At 33.0% G+C, this 22,382-nt stretch overlaps 2 protein-coding genes across 9 annotated transcripts in view; one reads left to right on the top strand and one right to left on the bottom strand.

Moving 5' to 3' along the window:
- The window catches only part of Nckx30C (solute carrier family 24 member Nckx30C), a 544,602-nt gene that overhangs the window by 495,614 nt on the left and 26,606 nt on the right, over window positions 1-22,382 (top strand). For all 8 annotated transcript variants that reach the window (XM_075293614.1, XM_075293615.1, XM_075293619.1 and 5 more), the window contains 2 exons: window positions 10,084-10,341; window positions 10,425-10,561. In XM_075293614.1, the coding sequence (XP_075149729.1) occupies window positions 10,084-10,341; window positions 10,425-10,561 (395 nt within the window). The remainder of the gene's footprint in view (window positions 1-10,083; window positions 10,342-10,424; window positions 10,562-22,382) is intronic.
- On the bottom strand, window positions 12,964-17,696 carry LOC142227557 (uncharacterized). Its single transcript, XM_075298072.1, has 3 exons — window positions 17,584-17,696; window positions 13,335-13,475; window positions 12,964-13,279 (listed from the first exon to the last, which is right to left on the bottom strand). The coding sequence occupies exons 1-3, from the start codon at window positions 17,694-17,696 to the stop codon at window positions 13,192-13,194; spliced, it is 342 nt and encodes a 113-aa protein (XP_075154187.1). The 3' UTR covers window positions 12,964-13,191.

The following is a 22,382-nucleotide window of genomic DNA, read 5'->3' as shown; positions in this document are numbered from 1 at the left end:
AGAAAATTTTGTCAATATTTTATTTCTATAGAAAATTTTGTTACAATTTTATTTCTATAGAAAATTTTGTCAACATTTTATTTCTATAGTAAATTTTGTCAAAATTTTATTTTTATAGAAAATTTTGCCAATATTTTATTTCTATAGAAAATTATGTCAAAATTTTATTTCTATTGAAAATTTTGTCAAAAATTTTTTTTATAGAAAATTTTGTCAAATTTTTATTTCTAAGAAAATTTTGTCAAAATTTTATTTATATAGAAAATTTTAACAAAATGTTATTTCCATAGAAAATTCTGTCAAAATTTTGTATCTATAGAAAATTTTTTCCAAATTTTATTTCTATAGAAACGTTAGTTCAAATTTTATTTCTATAGAAAATTTTGTCAAAATTTTATTTTTATAGAAAATTATGTCAAAATTTTATTTCCATAGAAAATGTTGTCAAAATTGTATTTCTGTAGAAAATTTTGTCAAAATTGTATTTCTATAGAAATTTTTTTAAAAATTTATTTCGATAGAAAATATTGCTACAATTTTATTTCTAAAGAAAATGTTGTTAAAACACTTCAGATTTGTGAAAATTTTATTTCTATAGAAAATTTTGTCAAAATTTTATTTCTATAGAAAATTTTGTCAAAATTTTATTTCTATAGAAAATTTTGTCAAAATTGCATTTCTATAGAAAATTTTAACAAAATTTTAATTCTATAGAAACTTTTGTAAAATTTTGTATCTATAGAAAAATTAGTCAAAATTTTATTTCCATAGAAAATTTTTTTACAATTTTATTTCTATAGAAAATTTTGTCAAAATTTTATTCCTATAGAAAATTTTAACAAAATGTTATTTCTACAGAAAATTTTGTCCAAATTTTATTTCTACAGGAAATTTTGTCAAAAATGTATTCCTATAGAAAATTATGTCAACATTTTATTTCTATAGAAAATTTTGTCAAAATTGTATTTCTATAGAAAATTTTGTCAAGATTGTATTTCTATAGAAAATTTTGTCAATATTTTTATACCCTTCACCACTACTGTGGTACAGGGTATAATAAGTTTGTGCATTTGTATGTAACGCCAAGAAGGAGTAATTATAGACCAACCTTTTAGTATACGGATCGGCTTAGAATTAAATTCTGAGTCGATTTAGCGATGTCCGTCTGTCTGTCTGTCTGTCTGTCCGTCTGTCTGTCCGTCTGTCTGTCCGTCTGTCTGTCCGTCTGTCTGTCTGTTGATGTATTTTTGTGTGCAAAGTACAGCTCGCAGTTTTAGTCCGATTGCCCTAAAATTTGGTATAGGGTCCTGTTTCGGCTCAAAGACGATCCCTATTGATTTTGGAAAAAATCGGTTCAGATTTAGATATAGCTGCCATATATATTTTTCACCGATCTGGTCATAATTGGCGTGTATATCAACCGATCTTCCTCAAATTCCGTACATCCGAATATTTTATGAGTCTCGAAAAACTTGCAAAATATCAGCAAAATCGGTTCAGATTTCGATATAGCTCCCATATATAGCTTTCGCCCGATTCACACTCATTTGCCCACAGAGGCCAATTTTTTGCTCCGATTTAGTTGAAATTTTGCATAGAGAGTAGAATTAGCGTTGTAACTATGCGTGCCAAATTTGCTTGAAATCGGTTCAGATTTGGATATATCTCCCATATAAAGCTTTCGCCCGATTTACACTCATATGACCACAGAGGCCAATTTTTAACTCCGATTTAGTTGAAATTTCGCACAGAGAGTAGAATTAGCATTGTAGCTATGCGTGCCAAATTTGGTTGAAATCGGTTCAGATTTAGATATAGCTCCCATATGTATGTTTTTCTGATTTCGACAAAAATGGTCAAAATACCAACATTTTCCTTATAAAATCGCTACTGCTTAGTCGAAAAGTTGTAAAAATGACTCTAATTTTCTTAAATTTCTAATACATATATATCGAGCGATAAATCATAAATAAACTTTTTCGAAGTTTCCTTAAAATTGCTTCAGATTTAAACGTTTCCCATATTTTTTTTTTTACTAACATTGTGTTCCACCCTAGTGCATTATCCGACTTAAATTTTGAGTCTATAGATTTTGTAGAAGTCTATCAAATTCTTCCAGATCGAGTGATATTTAAATGTATGTATTTGGGACAAACCTTTATATATAGCCGCCAACACATTTGACGGATGTGATATGGTATCGAAAATTTAGATCTACAAAGTGGTGCAGGGTATAATATAGTCGGCCCCGCCCGACTTTAGACTTTCCTTACTGGTTTTTTACTAACATTGTGTTCCACCCTAGTGCATTAGCCGACTTAAATTTTGAGTCTATAGATTTTGTAGAAGTCTATCAAATTCTTCCAGATCGAGTGATATTTAAATTTATGTATTTGGGACAAACCTTTATATATAGCCCCCAACACATTTGACGGATGTGATATGGTATCGAAAATTTAGATCTACAAAGTGGTGCAGGGTATAAAATAGTCGGCCCCGCCCGACTTTAGACTTTCCTTACTGTTTTTTTTTTGTTTTTGGTGTACACCATCTGATATTATCTTAAAGAAAATGTTAAGATAATCTTCTTAAGCCACCACAATGTTAATGGAAATTTTAATCATCAATGACATTGTCATGATTCACATGTGAGTCTTGCAACCTCTCTGCTTAGTGGGCTGATTGGGTTCATGCTATTGTGACAACCCCTGTACGGAAGGAACTCCCAAGTTTTGACAAGAAATTAAAACTTAATGAATTCCCATGCAGACAACCATAACATGATTAGAAAAGGGCGGTTACAAATGTTCATCACATTTCTTATATACACACAAAAAAATATTTTGCCAATAACTAGCAATTTAAACAAGAACCGTAAAAATGGTTATCAGAAATTGTAAATATTTGAACAGTTGAAAAAGAACTTTATTTATGTGTAATTTGTTGCAGATAAATATGTATTTTTTTCTACATGTGTGTACATATAAAAATCAAATATTTGTGTTTTAGATATATGCTATTTTTTCTTAAACCAAATCCTTACCCAGCTATGCTGAATAGAAGTATTTTTATAAAACCGCTTTTTGTGCTATGCTGAATGAAAGGTTCCATATCAAAAAAAAAATTCTTTATTCCAATTTTTTCCAATTAAAAAATATCTTATTCATATGTGACATTTTATTATACGAAAATAACAAAATATGGTTTAATTCTAATTACAAAGTTAATAAATCCAATGGAATTTTATTTTAATTAAAAAAATAAATGGATTAGTAATATTACATATTATCACAATGGACTGAATAGTCTAAGTGAGCCTGAATCTTAATCGGGCTGCCACTTTAACCTTTAACCTAATATTACATATTCCCATCCAAAACAGAAGCATTTCGCTCTAGAAGGTAATCAAATCCTTTATCTGCACGTAGACAGCCTTATTCTGACTAAATTTAGCTTTAAATTAAATTTAAATTTTTATATGGGAAATCTTATTCCTTCTACTTAAATGAAAATATTCGTGCCCTTACCCACCTATTTCAGGTTAGCTGAATTATATATAAAGCTCACCTACAGAATTCTTCACCAGGATTTGAAAAATTAATTAGTCTACCTTTATTGTATTTTCTCAAAAAAAAGAAGAAAAAACATCAACCGACAAAAATATTATTCAGCCAGACTGAATTAAAGATTTCCTACAAAAATCACTGTTCAGATTATCAGACCTAAAATATTTCTATGGAATATCCTATTCCGCTTATTCGAATAACGGTTTTATTCAAATACAAGTTGAGTTTTCGTAAGGAATTCTCAATGGGTCACTTAAAATTTTAGCATGGGATATATAATTTAGGTTAGCTGAATAAATGTTTACTTTCGAAAAGGTATATATTCAGAGATTTCATTTGATTATAGAAAAATTCCTTTAATTCCCAATCAGCCTTATTCAGCCATTATTTATACGTGTGCAAACTTAACTATTCAACTAGGCTAAATAATTTTTTATTAATTTATAGTTCTGGCCGAGTTAAAGTTTTTCAATTAAAAAATTAGCAGAACCAAAAAAAATCAAAGAAAATAAACCAGAATTACATATAATTTTATAAAATCCTTTAGAAGTTTTATTCAGGTTTGCTGAATTTTTCTGTTTTTCTAATTAATGCCTATTTCTACAGACATGTTTGAACTGAATTTATATTAAAATCAGCTCTTTCAGCAATTGGGATAACAAACTTTTTATAAATTCCCTATTGCAAAACTTATTCATCTTTGCTGAAATTATGGATAGATGGATATTTTGGATAGAAAATTTATCCTTGCCAAAATTCGGTTTTCCTACAGAAAAACATATTCTGAATTTATGTCTCTCTTACAAATGGGATGACCAATTTCTTTACCAAAGCTTTTTATAATCGGTGTGAATGATATGTTGTATGGTATTTCTATTGAAATCATTGTCAGCTTTGCTGAATTTTTCTCTTGCTCATTAATATTTAAATTTTCATTGCTAGATTTTAGTCTTCCTAGAGAATTAGTCTTATTCAGCTTTGCTGAATTTTTCCGTTTTTCTAATTAATGCATATATTTCTACAGACATGTCTGAACTGAATTTATGTTAATGTCAGCTCTTTCAGCAATTGGGATAACATTTTTTTTTATAATTTCATATTTGCTGAATTTATGGATAGATGGATATTTTCTGAGTTTATGTCCCTCTTGCAAATGGGATGACCATTTTTTTGCATTTTTTCGTAACAGAAATCCGTATTCAGCTTTGCTGAATATGTTTTTTACCCATTACTACCTAATTCAGCTAATATGAAATTTTAGTCTTCCTACAAAGAAACCGTATTTAGCTTTGCTGAATACCTGTTTGTCTTGCAGACAAACCTTCTCATCTCTGCTGAATTTATATTTTTTCTAAAATATACCTAAGCTTTTTATAATCGATGTGAATGATATGTTGTATGGTATTTCTATTGAAATCATTGTCAGCTTTGCTGAATTTTTCGAATGCCCATTAATATTTAAGTTTTCATTGCTAGATTTTAGTCTTCCTACAAAATTAGTCTTATTCAGCTTTGCTGAAGTTTTCTGTTTTTCTAATTAATGCATATTTCTACAGACATGTCAGTACTCAATTTATGTTAAAGTCAGCCCTTTCAGCAATTGGGATAACAAAATTTTTATAATTTCCCTGTGGCAAAACCTATTCATATTTGCTGAATTTATGTATAGATGGATATTTTGGATAAAAAAAATTTATCCATGCTAAAATTTGGGTTTCCTACAGAAAAACATATTCTGAGTTTATGTCTCTCTTACAAATGGGATGACCAATTTTTTTGACATTTTTCGTAACAGAAATCCGTATTCAGCTTTGCTGAATATGTTTTTTTACCCATTACTACCTAATTCAGCTAATATGAAATTTTAGTCTTCCCACAAAAACCCGTATTCAGCTTTGCTGAATACCTGTTTGTCATGTCAATCTATAGTCTTCTTGCAGACAAACCTTCTCATCTTTGCTGAATTTATATTTATACCCTGCGCCACACTGTGGAACAGGGTATTATACGTTAGTGCATATGTTTGTAACACCCAGAAAGAGACGAGATAGACACATGGTGTCTTTGGCAATAATGCTCAGGGTGGGTCCCTGAGTCGATATAACCATGTCCGTCTGTCCGTCTGTCCGTCTGTCCGTCTGTCCGTCTGTCCGTCTGTCCGTCCATCCGTCCATCCGTCCGTCTGTCTGTGAACACATTTTTGTGATCAAAGTCTAGGTCTCAATTTAAGTCCAATCGCCTTCAAATTTGGCACATGTTCCTAATTTGGGTCAGAATAGAACCCTATTGGTTTTGGAAGAAATCGCTTCAGATTTAGATATAGCTCCCGTATATATCATTCGCCCGATATGCACTAATATGGACCCAGCAGCCAGAGTTTTATACCGATTTGCTTGAAATTTTGTACAAACATAACACTTAGTCGTATAGTCAAGTGTGAAATCGGTTCAGATTTAGATATAGCTTCCATATATATCTTTCGCCCGATATGGACTTATATGGCCCCAGAAGCCAGATTTTTGGCCGAATTTGGTTGAAATTTTGCACTAGGAGTACAATTAGTAGTATAGTTAAGTGTACAAAATTTGATTGAAATCGGTTCATATTTCGATATAGCTCCCATATATATCTTTCGCCCGATATGGACTAATATGGTCCTAAAAGCCAGAGTTTTGGCCCAATTTGGTTGAAAATTTGCACTAGGAGTACAATTAGTAATATAGTCATGTGTGCCAAATTTGATTGAAATCGGTTCAGATTTAGATATAGCTCCCATATATATGTTTCGCCCGATATGGACTTATATGACCCCAGAAGCCAGAGTTTCGGCCCAATTTGGTTGAAATTTTGCACAGGGAGTAGATTTAGCATTGTAGCTATGCGTGCCAAATTTGGTTGAAATCGATTCAGATTTAGATATAGCTCCCATATATATCTTTCGCCAGACATGCACTTATATGAACCCAGAAGCCAGAGTTTTATCCCGATTAGCTTCAAATTTTGCACAAGGAGTACAATTAGTAGTATAGTCATGTGTGCCAAATTTGATTGAAATCGGTTCAGATTTAGATATAGCTCCCATATATATCTTTCGCCCGATATGGACTAATATGGTCCTAGAAGCCAGAGGTTTGGCCCAATTTGATTGAAATTTTGCACTAGGAGTACAACTAGTAGTATAGTCAAGTGTGCCAAATTTGGTTGAAATCGGTTAAGATTTAGATATATCTCCCATATATAGCTTTCGCCCGATATGGACTTATATGGCCCCAGAAGCCAGAGTTTTGGTCCAATTTGGTTGAAAATTTGCACTAGGAGTACAATTAGTAATATAGTCATGTTTGCCAAATTTGATTGAAATCGGTTCAGATTTAGATATAGATCCCATATATATCTTTCGCCCGATATGCACTTATATGGACCCAGAAGCCAGAGTTTTATCCCGATTAGCTTGAAATTCTGCACAAGGAGTACAATTGGTAGTATAGTAATGTGTGCCAAATTTGATTGCAATCGGTTCAGATTTAGATATAGCTTCCATATATATTTTTCGCCCGATATTGACTTATATGGCCCCAGAAGCCATAGTTTTGGCCCAATTTGGGTGAAATTTTGCACTAGGAGTACAACTAGTAGTATAGTCAAGTGTGCCAAATTTGGTTGAAATCGGTTAAGATTTAGATATATCTCCCATATATAGCTTTCGCCCGATATGGACTTATATGGCCCCAGAAGCCAGAGTTTTGGCCCAATTTGATCAAAATTTTGCACAGGGAGTAGATTTAGCATTGTAGCTATGCGTGCCAAATTTGGTTGAAATCGATTCAGATTTAGATATAGCTCCCATATATATCTTTCGCCAGACATGCACTTATATGAACCCAGAAGCCAGAGTTTTATCCCGATTAGCTTCAAATTTTGCACAAGGAGTACAATTAGTAGTATAGTTATGTGTGCCAAATTTGATTGAAATCGGTTCAGATTTAGATATAGCTTCCATATATATTTTTCGCCCGATATTGACTTATATGGCCCCAGAAGCCTGAGTTTTGGCCCAATTTGGGTGAAATTTTGCACAGGGAGTAGATTTAGCATTGTAGCTATGCGTGCCAAATTTGGTTGAAATCGATTCAGATTTAGATATAGATCCCATATATATCTTTCGCCCGATATGCACTTATATGGACCCAGAAGCCAGAGTTTTATCCCGATTAGCTTGAAATTTTGCACAAGGAGTACAATTGGTAGTATAGTCATGTGTGCCAAATTTGATTGAAATCGATTCAGATTTAGATATAGCTTCCATATATATTTTTCGCCCGATATGGACTTATATGGCCCCAGAAGCCAGAGTTTTGGACCAATTTGGGTGAAATTTTGCACTAGGAGTACAATTAGTAATATAGTCATGTGTGACAAATTTGATTGAAATCGGTTCAGATTTAGATATTGCACCCATATATATGTTTTTCTGATTTCGACAAAACTGGTCAAAATACCAATATTTTCCTTGTTAAATCGCCACTGCTTAGTCGAAAAGTTGTAAAATGACTCTAATTTTCCTAAACTTCTAATACATATATATCGAGCGATAAATCATAAATAAACTTTTGCGAAGTTTCCTTAAAATTGCTTCAGATTTAAATGTTTCCCATATTTTTTTTTACTAAAATTGTGTTCCACACTAGTGCATTAGCCAACTTAAATTTTGAGTCTATAGATTTTGTAAAAGTCTATCAAATTCTGTCCAAATCGAATGATATTTAAACGTATGTATTTGGGACAAACCTTTATATATAGCCCCCAACACATTGGACGGATGTGATATGGTATCGGAAATTTAGATCTACAAAGTGGTCGGCCCCGCCCGACTTTAGACTTTCCTTACTTGTTTTTTTTTTTACATTTTTTGTAATAGAAACCTGTATTCAGGTTTCTATTACATTAAATTCATTCCTTTAAATCAGGCTAGTATTATTGTGAACCTTCGGAAATCCTTAGTCAGCTGAATAAAATTCATTTTATTTTTATTTTACTTTTATTTTAATATTATTATTTTAATATTGTGATATTAACATCAGAATTTTCATTTTCGCTATTTTCGAAAATAAATCATGGACTCGCACACATAGTATTTGTGGAATACAAATTGGGTTCTTTTTAATCTATATTCTTGTTAAATGATGAATATAAATCACGAATAATCCTAAGGGCTTGTAAACAGGCAAGTGATGCGAATCATGTCACGAATGAAAAAAAATCCATATCCACCTAACATTAATGTATGATGGCAGAAAGCAGTGATAAACCCTAATAGTTATATTACATAGTATACCACCATATTAAGGTTAGGCCTAAACTAGAACAAGAAAAAAAAACTGGCAAAATGAAACCAAAAAAATACAAAAAAAAAACAAATGTCAGACCTTGTTTATGGCAACGTGATCAATTTTCGGCCATAAAGAAACTCATCAATATTCCTAATGTTTAGTGAAGCGAAAAAAACCCCTACGAAAATAGTTTTTAAAAATTTACCACTCCCTGTCCAATGGTTACAAAAAAACACACACACACACAAATCCTGAGGCAGCAAAATCAAGCGGAAAAATATTTGCGGTAAAAATTGGGTAGTGGTCTTGACCATACAAAAAAAAACCAAAAGGAAATAAAACGACAACTTGTGCCCCAATGCCCCAAATAGCATTCGTTGTGATTTTTATAGAAAGCAAAACTACAACGTCATATAAATGGTAACATAAAATAAAACCTAACAAATAGGGAAATTAAGGAAATCAAAGAATATAAGGCATTAAATTAAAGTTTATCTAGAAATGGAAAATTCCACATAAATTTAGAAAATAAAAAATTCAAATTTCACCTGGGAAAATTTATGCATGTTAGTAAACTTAGTTAGTTGTATGTGTTTGTATTTTTATTTATTGTAATTAATATAGAATTTAAAAAAATATTTAGTTTTAATTTTTAGCCTCAAAATATGCTTTAAATTTTTTTTCTTTATTTATCTGCATTCTTAGCATTTTCAAAAAAAAACTCATTTGATCATTTTATTTTCTTGTCATTTTCAACATTTGATGCACATTTTTTTTCTCAAATTTTTTTTTTTTATCATAGCTCTCACCTTACATTAAAGCATTTAAATGAATAAATTAAAAAAAAATATATATATAGTATATATAATATATTTATATATATACATATCTAAAACAAAGCTAATAATAAAAGTTATGTACAAAAGAAAATAAGAATAATTTAAAAAGAAATTTAACAAAAAAAAAAAGAAACCAAATTTCTAAATATTCCCAATATTGATAACAAATGAAATTTGTTACCCTTTTGTAAAGTATTTAAAATCTTTATTTTTCAAAATCCTTTATACAATTTTCTTAAAAAAAAAAAAACCTTTTACCCTTTAGGGGTTTGCTCCCAAAAGTATGCTAATCGAAATTATTTTATTGTTTTTCTTATTCGCGCCTAATTTCCTTCACACATTTTATAGCAAACCCAAGAGATCGAAGATGAGCCCGAACCTTTGAATATGTCATGGCCCGATACTGCCCGTAAACGTTTAACATATATTTTGGTAGCTCCATTATTGATACCAATGTGGCTGACATTGCCCGATACACGTACACCCAAAGGCAAAAAGTTATTCCCTATAACATTCATTGGCTCCATACTGTGGATAGCGGCCTTCTCATATCTGATGGTATGGTGGGCCAATGTGGCCGGTGATACGGCTCGTATACCACCTGAGGTATGATCTATTATTTGCTCTTCGCTTAATATTCTTATAAGAAAAATTTATTATAATTGAACTTTTTTATAATTTATATATAGGTCATGGGTCTGACTTTCTTGGCGGCAGGTACCTCTATACCTGATCTGATAACTTCAGTTATTGTAGCACGTAAAGGTTTTGGTGATATGGCTGTTTCCAGTTCTGTGGGTAGTAATATATTCGATGTTACTGTCGGGTAAGTAAACTAAAGAATATAATTAAGAAAGAAAAAAATGCAATCAAAATATAAAGTATACTTGTAATTCAGCAAATTAACGTCTAGCTGAATAGCCGTTTTCAATTGAATAAATATTGGTGTATATAAAACCTCAACTCAATAAGCAAGCAATAGGTCTTTCAAATAACCTTATTCAGCTAGGGCGAAATAAAGATCAACCAAGATACACAGAAAAAAAATCACCAAAATATTTCCAATTGAAAAGTGAATTGAATCTGGAACCTTTTTCAATTAAAAAATTAATTGATACAAGTAACTTCTTAATCAAACTAGAAATATTAAATCAATTAGGTCAATGATTGAACATTTTTAATTAAATAATTAAATGACAAAATTTACTTCCTAATCAAACTCGGAAAACTAAGTCAGTTAAAAAAATTATAGATTTTTTTATTTTTTAATAAAAAAAAATAATTGATACAATGAATTTGTTAATCACAAAGTCAATTAATAAAGTTTCGTTTTTAATTAAAAAACAAGTGAGTAAAGTAGAACGTCGGGCGGGGCCGACTATATCATACCCTAAACCACCCCTACTGAATTAGAAAACATAACATAACATAACATAACATAAGGTTTTTATGGCCAAATTTGTGGAAATCGGGCGATACATATATATGGGAGCTATATCTAAATCTGAACCGATTTCGATAAAATTTTGCAGACTTAAAGGGTGATGAAAAAGTTTACTATGTGCAAAATTTTATGACAATCGGTGTGTAAAAAAGCGCAACGTGACTCCATATGTCGAAATCGGACGATACATATATATGGGAGCTATATCTAAATTTGATCCGATTTCTTCCAAATTCAATAGCGTTCGTCCTTGTGCCCAAAAAACACCCTGTACCAAATTTCATCCAAATCGGTTAATAATTGCGACCGGAATCCTGTGAACAACAAATACATGGACAGACGGACGGACGGACGGACGGACACCAAGCGCTAGATCGACTCAGGAGACTCAGGTGATTCTGAGTCGATCGGTATATATTTTATGGGGTCTAAAATCAATATTTCTGGTAGGCACATTGTTTGGCCGATCAAACTTATTATACCCTGACCACTATGTGGTTTAGGGTATAAAAATATGGGCAACATTTAAATCTGAAGCAATTTGTAGGCAACTTTGCAAAAGTGTACTTATGATCTCTCGATGGATAGATATATATTAGAATTATAGGAAAATTGGAGTCATGTTTACAAGTTTTCGGCTTAGCAGTGGCGTTTTACAAGGAAAATGTGGGTATTTTGGCCAATTTTGCGAAATCAGAAAAATTTATATATATGGGAGCTATATCTAAATCTGAACCCTGGCTTCTGGGGCCATATTAGTGCATATCGGGGGAAAGATATATATGGAAGCTATATCTAAATCTGAATCTATTTCAAGCAAATTCGGCAAACTTTGGGACACTATCACTTGCACTCCTTGTGCAAAATTTAAAATCAGGATGAAATTTTTACTTCTAGGGCCATATTAGTAGATATCGGGCGAAAGATATATAACATATGGGAGCTATATCTAAAACTGAACCGATTTCTGCTAAAATCAATATTGAACCCTATTGATTTTAGAAGAAATCGGTTTATACTGACCCAAAACATGTGCCAAATTTGAAGTCGATTGGACTTAAATTGCGACCCAGACTTTGATCACAAAAATGTCTTTACAGACAGACGGACGGACGGACAGATGTACATGGCTACATCGACTCAGGGGCCGGCCTTGAGCAATATTGTCAAAGACTTCCTATGTCTATCTCGTCTCCTTCTGGGTATTGCAAACATATGCACTAACATATAATACCCTGGTCCACAGTGTGGCGCAGGGGTAGGTTAGGTTAGTTTAGGTGGCAGCCCGATGTATGAGGCTCACTTAGACTATTCAGTCCATTGTTATACCACATTGGTGAACTTCTCTCTTATCACTGAGTGCTGCCCCATTCTATGTTAAGCTCAATGATAAGGGACCTCCTTTTTATAGCCGAGTCCGAACGGCGCACACTGTGTCCGCTGCGGCAATAAATCATTTTGGACCTGCTCTCCGATTTTGATGATTTTTGCACAGTTGGTTAAACTATATTACAAAGGTCATGTGTGTAAAATTTTATGCAAATATCTCCATTGGTTTTCTGTCCCGAGCAGCGCAAAGTTGACATATGTGAACAAGTCTCAAATAGGTTAGTTTTCTATGTCATATTTAAAACATTGTTACTTATAAACTATACACCGGGTGTACCTTATAGAAATTTTTTTCACTTTAAATAGGCATCAAGCATTATGTAAGTTAAAAAAAAAATAAAAATTAAACAAAAAAACAACAAATTATTTTTTTTTTTTTATTTTGGGCCAAAAAATAAACATTTATGATTTTCCGTTAAACTTTTAGTTGTGTGCGAAGCAGTGCGAAACATGGAGTCCTATACCAAATTAAAGCTGAGGGTCTCAGCTAACAGATTCAAAAAAAATTGTGCCCATATTTGCCCGCGGCCAAAAAAACAATGGAAAACCAAAAAATTACAGTAAAAAATATGAGTTATGCGTTATTTTACGAGTGCATCAACAACTGCGCACTCTTTCTTTCGTTACAGCTTGTTGTTGTTTTGCCTGTGTGCATGTCTATTACTATAAATAGTATATTTGTAAGATAATTGTGTATAAAGTGCTCGTACACTGAAATTAAAATCATATCAGTTATTATTTTTTTTTTAAATAAATTTTTACATACCATAATGAAAACTTGAGCATGAGTTGGGCTCGAACTCCAGATGTTCGCACACCAGCCGCCAACTCTATCCACTGAGCTATTAAAGACGTTGGGATTGAATGAATAATAACGTCACTTATTATTACACGCAATGTGTAGAATCTTTTAAAATTGTAGCAGTCCTGCAGTCATTCTAAAAATAGAACCTATGTTGATGTGCATTTTATTTTTGCAAAATTAGAAAATATAACGCTATATATATCAGTTATTATTTTTTTTTAAATAAATTTTTACATACCATAATGAAGCAGGAAGCGAGGAATAAAGACTATAAACGTTATAGGCTATATAACTCGCGCAAGACTGGGCGCTGTTCTACTAACGAAGACGTAATGCATCATTTGTTGATATCCTCCGACCCATATATCAATTCATTAAGAACGAAATTGAAGCTTAAAAAATTAGATTATCACGAAGATGTGAAAATGTTGTTAATAAATTAAATAGAGTGAACTGTACAATTTTTGTATGGGGGTTGTACGGGGGACGGGTGTTACAGTGGGCTGATTTTCTTCATATTTTCAAAACAGCATTTAATAGATGCTGTATGCATTTTTGCGAAAAATAAACATTCTAGTTATAAATTTACAGAAGATATGGCATTTTTGAAATATTATTTGTATGGGAAAGATATATACGGGAGCAATATCTAAATCTGAACCGATTTCAATAAAATTTGGCACACTAGACTATGCTACTCATTGTACTCCTAGTGCAAAATTTCAACCAAATTGGGGTAAAACTCTGGCTTCTAGGGCCGTATAAGTTCATATCGGACGAAAGATATATATGGGAGCTATATCTAAATCTGAACCGATTTCAATAAAATTTGGCACACTAGACTATGCTACTCATTGTACTCCTAGTGCAAAATTTCAACCAAATTGGGGTAAAACTCTGGCTTCTAGGGCCGTATAAGTTCATATCGGACGAAAGATATATATAGGAGCTATATCTAAATCTGAACCGATTTCAATAAAATTTGGCACACTAGACTATGCTACTCATTGTACTCCTAGTGCAAAATTTCAACCAAATTGGGGTAAAACTCTGGCTTCTAGGGCCGTATAAGTTCATATCGGACGAAAGATATATATGGGAGCTATATCTAAATCTGAACCGATTTCAATAAAATTTGGCACACTAGACTATGCTACTAATTGTACTCCTAGTGCAAAATTTCAACCAAATTGGGGTAAAACTCTACCTTCTAGGGCCGTATAAGTGCATATCGGACGAAAGATATATATGGGAGCTATATCTAAATCTGAACCGATTTTGTCGATACTTTGAAATTTTCTTAATTCTATTATATTAGGAACTCGTGCCAAATTTCATTACTCTCGTACAACTCCTTCTATTTTTGGCCGTCGAATGTATGGGAAGGACACACTGTGCGGCGTTCCACATTGCAGTGAAACCACTTAGAGAAGCTTTGTAACCCTCAGAAATGTCACCAGCATTACTGAGGTAGGATAATCCACCGCTGAAAAATTTTTGGTGTTCGGTCGAAGCAGGAGTCGAATCCACGACCTTGTGTATGCAAGGCGGGCATGCTAACCATTGCACCACGGTGGCTCCCAGGGTATAAATATGAGTGAAACTTTGTTAATGCCCAATTAAAACTTTGATTGATATTATCATTTTCGTTTTGAAGACATTTCAATTAAAATATTTTTTTGTTGATTCAATCACGAATTTATTTGATGCAATTATTGTTTTTAATTGAAATATCTTCAATCACAAAAATGAGAGTATGAATCGCCGATTTAATTGAGCAAAAATAAATATTTCATTAAAAAAATTAATTGACTTGTTAAATGATTCATTAAAAATTTAATTGATGTTGATTGCAAAAATCAATTAATTTTTGAATTGATTCAATCAAAAATTTAATTGGTGCCGATTGGAAAACTATTCAGCCAAGTCAATTTACGGTTACCGCAGTTACGCGGTTACGGTTACCGAAAATCATAACTCAGCTTGTAACTTTTAGTCTAAGTTAAAAAAATTTTAATTTTTATTCAGCTTAGAAATCTTCCATCAATCCAATTAATATAAAATGTCTATCAGACCAAGTAAAACAAAAACTTTAAATTTTTCTATAGAAATAAATTTTTGACAACATTTTGAATAGAAATTATATTTTGACAAAATTTCCTAAAGAAATAAAATGTTGACAAAATTTTTTATAGAAATAAAATTTTGACAAAATTTTCTGCGGCAATAAAATTTTTGGTAGTTTTTTTTTTGGCCCGTGTGCCAATCATGAGTTTTCTGTGATTGGAGATCGGTTTATTTGGGGGCTGATTTAGATCGATACGGACCAATTTTGACATGGTTGTTATCGACCATATACTAGCGAAATGTCCCAAATTTCAACCGGATCAGTTTATATAAGGGCTATATATAATAATGGACCGATATGGACCAATTCTGGCATGGTTATTAAAGACCATATACTAAAACCATGTACCAAATTTCAGCTGGATCGGATGAAATTTGCTTCTCTTAGAGGATCCGCAAGCCAAATCTGGGTATCGGTTTATATGGGGGCTATATATAATTATGGACCGATATATACCAATTATGGCATGGTTGTTAGAGACCATATACTAACACCACGCACCAAATTTCAACCGGATCGGATGAAATTTGGTTCTCTTAGAGCCTCCGCAAGCCAAATCAGATGGTGATCGGTTTATATAGGGGCTATATATAATTATAAACCGATGTGAACCAATTTTTGCATGGTTGTTGAAGACTATACACCAACACCACGTACCAAATTTCAACCGGATCGGATGAAAGTTGCGTCTCTTAGAGGCTCCGCAAGGCAAATCTGGGAATCGGTTTATATATATAACTATGGACCGATGTGGACCAATTTTTGCATAGTTGTTAGAGACCATGGGTGCCGCCGTGGTGCAATGGTTAGCATGCCCGCCTTGTATACACAAGGTCGTGGGTTCGATTCCTGCTTCGACCGAACACCAAAAAGTTTTTCAGCGGTGGATTATCCCACCTCAGTAATGCTGGTGACATTTCTGAGGGTTTCAAAGCTTCTCTAAGTGGTTTCACTACAATGTGGAACGCCGTTCGGACTCGGCTATAAAAAGGATGTCCATTGTCATTGAGCTTAACATGGAATTGGGCAGCACTCAGTGATAAGAGAGAAGTTCACCAATGTGGTATCACAATGGACTGAATAGTCTAAGTGAGCCTGATACACCGGGCTGCCACCTAACCTAACCTAGAGACCATGTACCAAATTTCAGACGGATCGGATGAAATTTGCTTCTCTTTGAGGCTCCACAAGCCAAATCTGGGTGATCGGTTTATATTGGGGCTATATATAATTAAGGAACGATGTGGACCAATGTTTGCATGGTTGTTAGATACCATATACTAACACCATGTACCAAATTTCAGCCGGATCGGATGAAATATGATTCTCTGAGAGACTCCACAAGCCAAATCTGGGGGTCCGTTTATATGGGGGCTATACGTAAATGTGAACCAATATGGCCCATTTGCAATACCATCCGACCTACATCAATAACAACTACTCGTGCCAGGTTTCAAGTCGATAGCTTGTTTCTATAAACTGTATTTACCATCCGATTTGCATGAAATTTGAAATCTAGTTGTATTCTATGACCACAAATAGGTGTGCCGAAATTGAGGAGTATTGGTCCATGTTTTGGTATAGCCCCCATATAGACCGATCTCCCGAATTTACTTCTTGGGCTTCTAGAATCTGTAGTTTTTATTCAATTTGCCTGAAATTAGAAATCTAGAGGTATCTTTGGACCATGAAGAGGTGTGTCGAAAATGGTCCGTATCGGTCCATATTTTGGTATAGCCCCCATATAGACCGATCTCCCGAATTTACTTCTTGGGCTTCTAGAATCTGTAGTTTTTATCCAATTAGCCTGAAATTAGAAATCTAGAGGTATCTTTGGGCCATGAAGACGTGTGTCGAAAATGGTCCGTATCGGTCCATATTTTGGTATAGTCCCATATATATATACCTTCCGAATTTATTTCTAGGACTTCTAGAATCCAGCTGACCACAATTAGTTCAGACGAATATGGTATGGGTCGACAAAACCTCTGCAACGAATGCACAAGCAAATACTTCAAGCACACGCCGCACAATTCGAGTAGTAACTTCACTGTCCATTTCTCAAACGAGTAAAAAATAAACCTTGCACATTGTGAACCAAAACAAATAGAACCCAATAAAGCAAGCACCAAACAATGTTCTGAAGTATTCGAATGTAATCGGAATTCCAATTCCATTCGTTTTATAATTTCCATAGCTGTGTAGATGAAGTTATTTCGTTCTCTCAACTATAAGAGTATGCTACACACCAGTGTTGCCTGCTTAGGGGTTTCCCCCCCAAATTTAGGGGTTTTTTCACGTTTAGGGGGATTTTTAGGGGTAAAATTTATTTGGTGGGATTTTTGGGGGTAAAAAATTATTTCAGACCTTATAAAGTGGAGCAATTCTGAAGCAAATTCTGAACAATTCTAGCATGAGTTATGAGAAAAGAGATGCGGAAAGTCAACAAGAAGATTCTAAATACAAACAAGTATCCAATAACATTAATTTCGTTATCTTTACAAATTAAATTTAACACAAATATATATCCTGAAAGAAGAGTTCTGAGTCCTGAGAAACGAAATTTTAGAAAAACTAAGTTTTCTTTTGATGCTCAATTTTTTTCGTTTGAAGTAAATAAAAAATAAAATTTGCTATACTTTAAAACAAAAGAGATTTTCGTTTGTTTAAAATTTCATCCCTGAGGAAATTATTTTTTCTATGGATGTAATAATACAATATGTATATCAATTTAAAAAGCGGGCTTACTCTTAAAAAGCTTTCAGCTGCTAAGTTAAAATACGATTGTTTTTAATTTTGTCAAATATTAAAAATGCCCTTTCAACAGAAGAGTTTAAAAAAGATAACGAAATTAATGCTATTGGATACTTGTTTGTATTTAGAATCTTCTTGTTGACTTTCCGCATCTCTTTTCTCATAACTCATGCTAGAATTGTTCCGAATTTGCTTGAGAATTGCTCCACTTTATAAGGTCTGAAATAATTTTTTACCCCCAAAAAACCCCGCAAATAAATTTTACCCCTAAAAATCCCCCTAATCGTGAAAAAACCCCCTAAATTTGGAAGGAAAACCCCTAACCTGGCAACACTGGCTTGACCCATAATCACTTTACAGTGTTTCTGTTCTATTCATTAATCGAAGTATTCGCAGTATTCGTGGAGTGTATTGCATTCACTAGAACATTGATTACTTCGAATAGGCTTGTACAGGCCTTTGGTGACGACCCATGTTTTCGTCTGGTATTTTAGACCTTCAAAAATCACACTCAAAAAAAAGAGAACTCTCTATTTCACTAAAGCCAATTTAACTTTATTTTAGTTCATGGAATTATTATATATGGAGAAAGTTTTCTTTACTCTACTAATTTTTTGCGTACGTTAGTTAAATGAACTAAAGAACGGGAAAAAATTATACACAAATGAAGTAAAAAGTTTTACTAAATTCGCATTTCCCACAAAATAGTTTATTATTCCTTTAAATTTGTAAATTTTATTACAAATGTGCCCATCATGAACTTCGTATTCTTGCAATTTTGAACTCCATGTTTTTCTTTCAAACTACAAAATTTTCTTTAACAAGTGAAAAAAATTAATTATGTCTAATAATTTTTCTTGAATTTGTCGAAAAATATTTACTTATTTTTATGATATCGGCGCGATGTCAGCGTTTGTAATACTGTTTAGTTAAAATTTTCTAAAAATATTAAAAAATTTCTAACAAGTATATACGGCCGTAAATTCGGACAGGCCGAATCTTATGTACCCTCCACCATGGATTGCGTAGGAACTTCTACTAAAGGCTGTCATCCACAATCGAATTACTTGGGTTGCGATAACACTTGCCGATGGCAAGGTATCGTAAAACTTTTTAACACTGTCTTCTAAATTGTAAGTTAGTCCATAAGGGGTATATATTAAACAAAAAAAAAGGCCGATTAAATACGTATATAATTCAGTTTGACAAAATTTTCTATAGAAATAAAATTTTGACAAAATTTTCTATAGAAATAAAAACTTGACAAAATTTTCTATAGAAATAAAATGTTGACAAAATTTTCTATGGAAGTAAAATGTTGACAAAATTTTCTATAGCAATAAAATTTTGACAAAATTTTTGATAGAAATAAAATGTTGATAAAATTTTCTATAGAAATAAAATGTTGACAAAATGTTCTATAGAAATAAAATGTTGAAAAAATTGTCTATAGAAATAAAATGTTGACAAAATTTTCTACAGAAATAAATTTTTTACAAAATTTTCTATAGAAATAAAATTTTGACAAAATTTTCTATGGAAATAAAATGTTGACAAACATTGCTATAGAAATAAACTTTTTACAAAACTTTCTATAGAAATGAAATTTTGACAAAACTTTCTATAGTAATAAAATTTGACAATTTTTACATGGCTGTTAGAGGCCATATACTAACGAAATGTACCAAATTTCAACCGCATCGGATGACTTTTGCTCCTTCAAGAGGCTCCGGAGGTCAAATCTGGCGATCTGTTTATATGGGAGCTATATATAATTATGGACCGATATGGACCAATTTTTGCATGGTTGTTAGAGACCATATACTAACACCACGCACTAAATTTCAATTGGATCGGATGAATTTTGCTCATCCAAGAGGCTCCAGAGTTCAAATCTGGGGATCGGTTTATATGGGAGCTATATATAATTATGGACCGATATGGACCAATTTTTTCATGCTTGTTAGAGACCGTATACTAACATCAGGTACCCAATTTCAAACGGATCGGATGAATTTTGCCCCTCCAAGAGGCTCCGGAGGTCAAATCTGGGGATCGGTTTATATGGGAGCTATATATAATTATGGACCGATATGGACCAGTTTTTGCATGGTTGTTAGAGACCATATACTAACAGCACGTACCAAATTTCAATCGGGTAGGATGAAGTTTGTTCCTCCAAGAGGTTCCGGAGGTCAAATCTGGGGATCGGTTTATATGGGAGCTATATATATTTATGGACCGATATGGACCAATTTTTGCATGGTTGTTAGAGACCGTATACTAACATCAGGTACCAAATTTCAACCGGATCGGATGAATTTTGCCCCTCCAAGAGGCTCCGGAGGTCAAATCTGGGGATCGGTTTATATGGGGGCTATATATAATTATGGACCGATATGGACCAATTTTTGCATGGTTGTTAGAGACCGTATACTTAGACCACGTACCAAATTTCAACCGGATCGGATTTGCTGCTCCGGAAGGCTCCGCAAGCCAAATTTGGGGATCGGTTTATATGGGGGCTATACGTAAACGTGGGCCGATATGGCCCATTTTCAATACCATCCGACCTACATCAATAACAACTACTTGTGCCAAGTTTCAAGTCGATAGCTAGTTTCGTTCGGAAGTTAGCGTGATTTCCACAGACGGACGGACAGACGGACAGACGGACGGACATGCTTAGATCGACTCAGAATTTCACCACGACCCAGAATATATATACTTTATGGGGTCTTAGAGCAATATTTCGATGTGTTACAAACGGAATGACAAAGTTAATATACCCCCATCCTATGGTGGAGGGTATAAAAATAACTAAATATTTTCTTCCTGGTGGGTTCACTGTTTTTTCAGTGCAGTATCCCATTTATGTTTACCGATCCATTTGACCGATTTCACTTCCTGAGGGTAAATCCAAAGAAAAAATATTTTCCTCCGGAATGAAATTTTAGACAAACGAAATTCCCCTTTCGCATAAAGTATTTTCGTTTAGAGCAAATTAATCCGAATTTTTGATAAGCGATACAACGATTGTCTCTAAAATTTTTGCCAAAAGGAGACTTTGCTTGTCTAAAATTTCGTTTCTCAGATAAAGAAAAAACTCTTCTTTCAGTTAAAACAGGCGCACTGATCATGAAAATTAAAACTGAAAGTAAAATTTCCAGATTTTACTTCTCGTAATCATTTAAATAATGACGGTAAAAATCAAAAGATTTAGGATTAAAAATCAAGGTGCTATTTACACGATGTGTTTATGATTTCTCTAAAACTCTAACAAAATTGGTTCTTATAAATCCAGAATTTGATCAAGTCTTCATAGGTAGAATCTTTAAATTTATCTTCGGCAAGCGTACTGGTTGAACTGATTTGCTTGGGAGAATATTTGTTATCAAACCCCTGAAATTCCATATATTAGGCAACAATTATATTTGATTCATGGTGTTGGGTATTTAAGATTCAGCTCGACCGAACTTACTGCTGTATATACTTGTTTTCCTATAGATACCTTACCAAAAAGGGAAAAATTTATTTATTGTTTCTTTGCTGAATGAAAACGGTGGATTTATAAAGAGAACCTTATTCAGCTAGGCTGAATTTTACAATAAATAAAACGAACTGAATACATCTTTGTCGTTCGTTTTATATAGAACATCTTATTCAAAATATAGATCGAAGAATTTTATAAGGCTCCTTGGGCAACCCAGGCAATAGCCAATCTATTCAAAAGAAAACTTTTTAAGTCATGGTGTATAAATGAATTCATACAAATAAAAAAAACCTCATCTTAAAATCAGTCTTGCTGAATCACGTTTGCCCAGAAAAAAAACCTTCAAAATGTGTTTTATTTTTCAACAATTTATCCAAACTTTAAAATTCTTTGCGGTGATAAGCGACAAAATAAAAAAAAAATAAAAACACTTCCCTCCATGTTTTGCAGGAAATTATAGCCTACTTACTATTTCCACTCGGATGGCTTGAACGCCAATGCTTTAAAGTTAGAACATTAAAATGTCATTAACGCTTGTGAAACGAATTTTGGCAATTTCAAGTTTTCCAGGAAACTCAACATTACACGTGGCTTATGACAATCAATGTGGGCCAACTCAAACCTCATGGAAATT

The sequence above is a fragment of the Haematobia irritans genome, chromosome 2, assembly GCF_050003625.1.
Source record: "Haematobia irritans isolate KBUSLIRL chromosome 2, ASM5000362v1, whole genome shotgun sequence".
Classification (NCBI taxonomy): domain Eukaryota; kingdom Metazoa; phylum Arthropoda; class Insecta; order Diptera; family Muscidae; genus Haematobia; species Haematobia irritans.
Note: the sequence above shows the minus strand (reverse complement) of the source record. Positions and strands in the feature narration are given on the sequence as shown.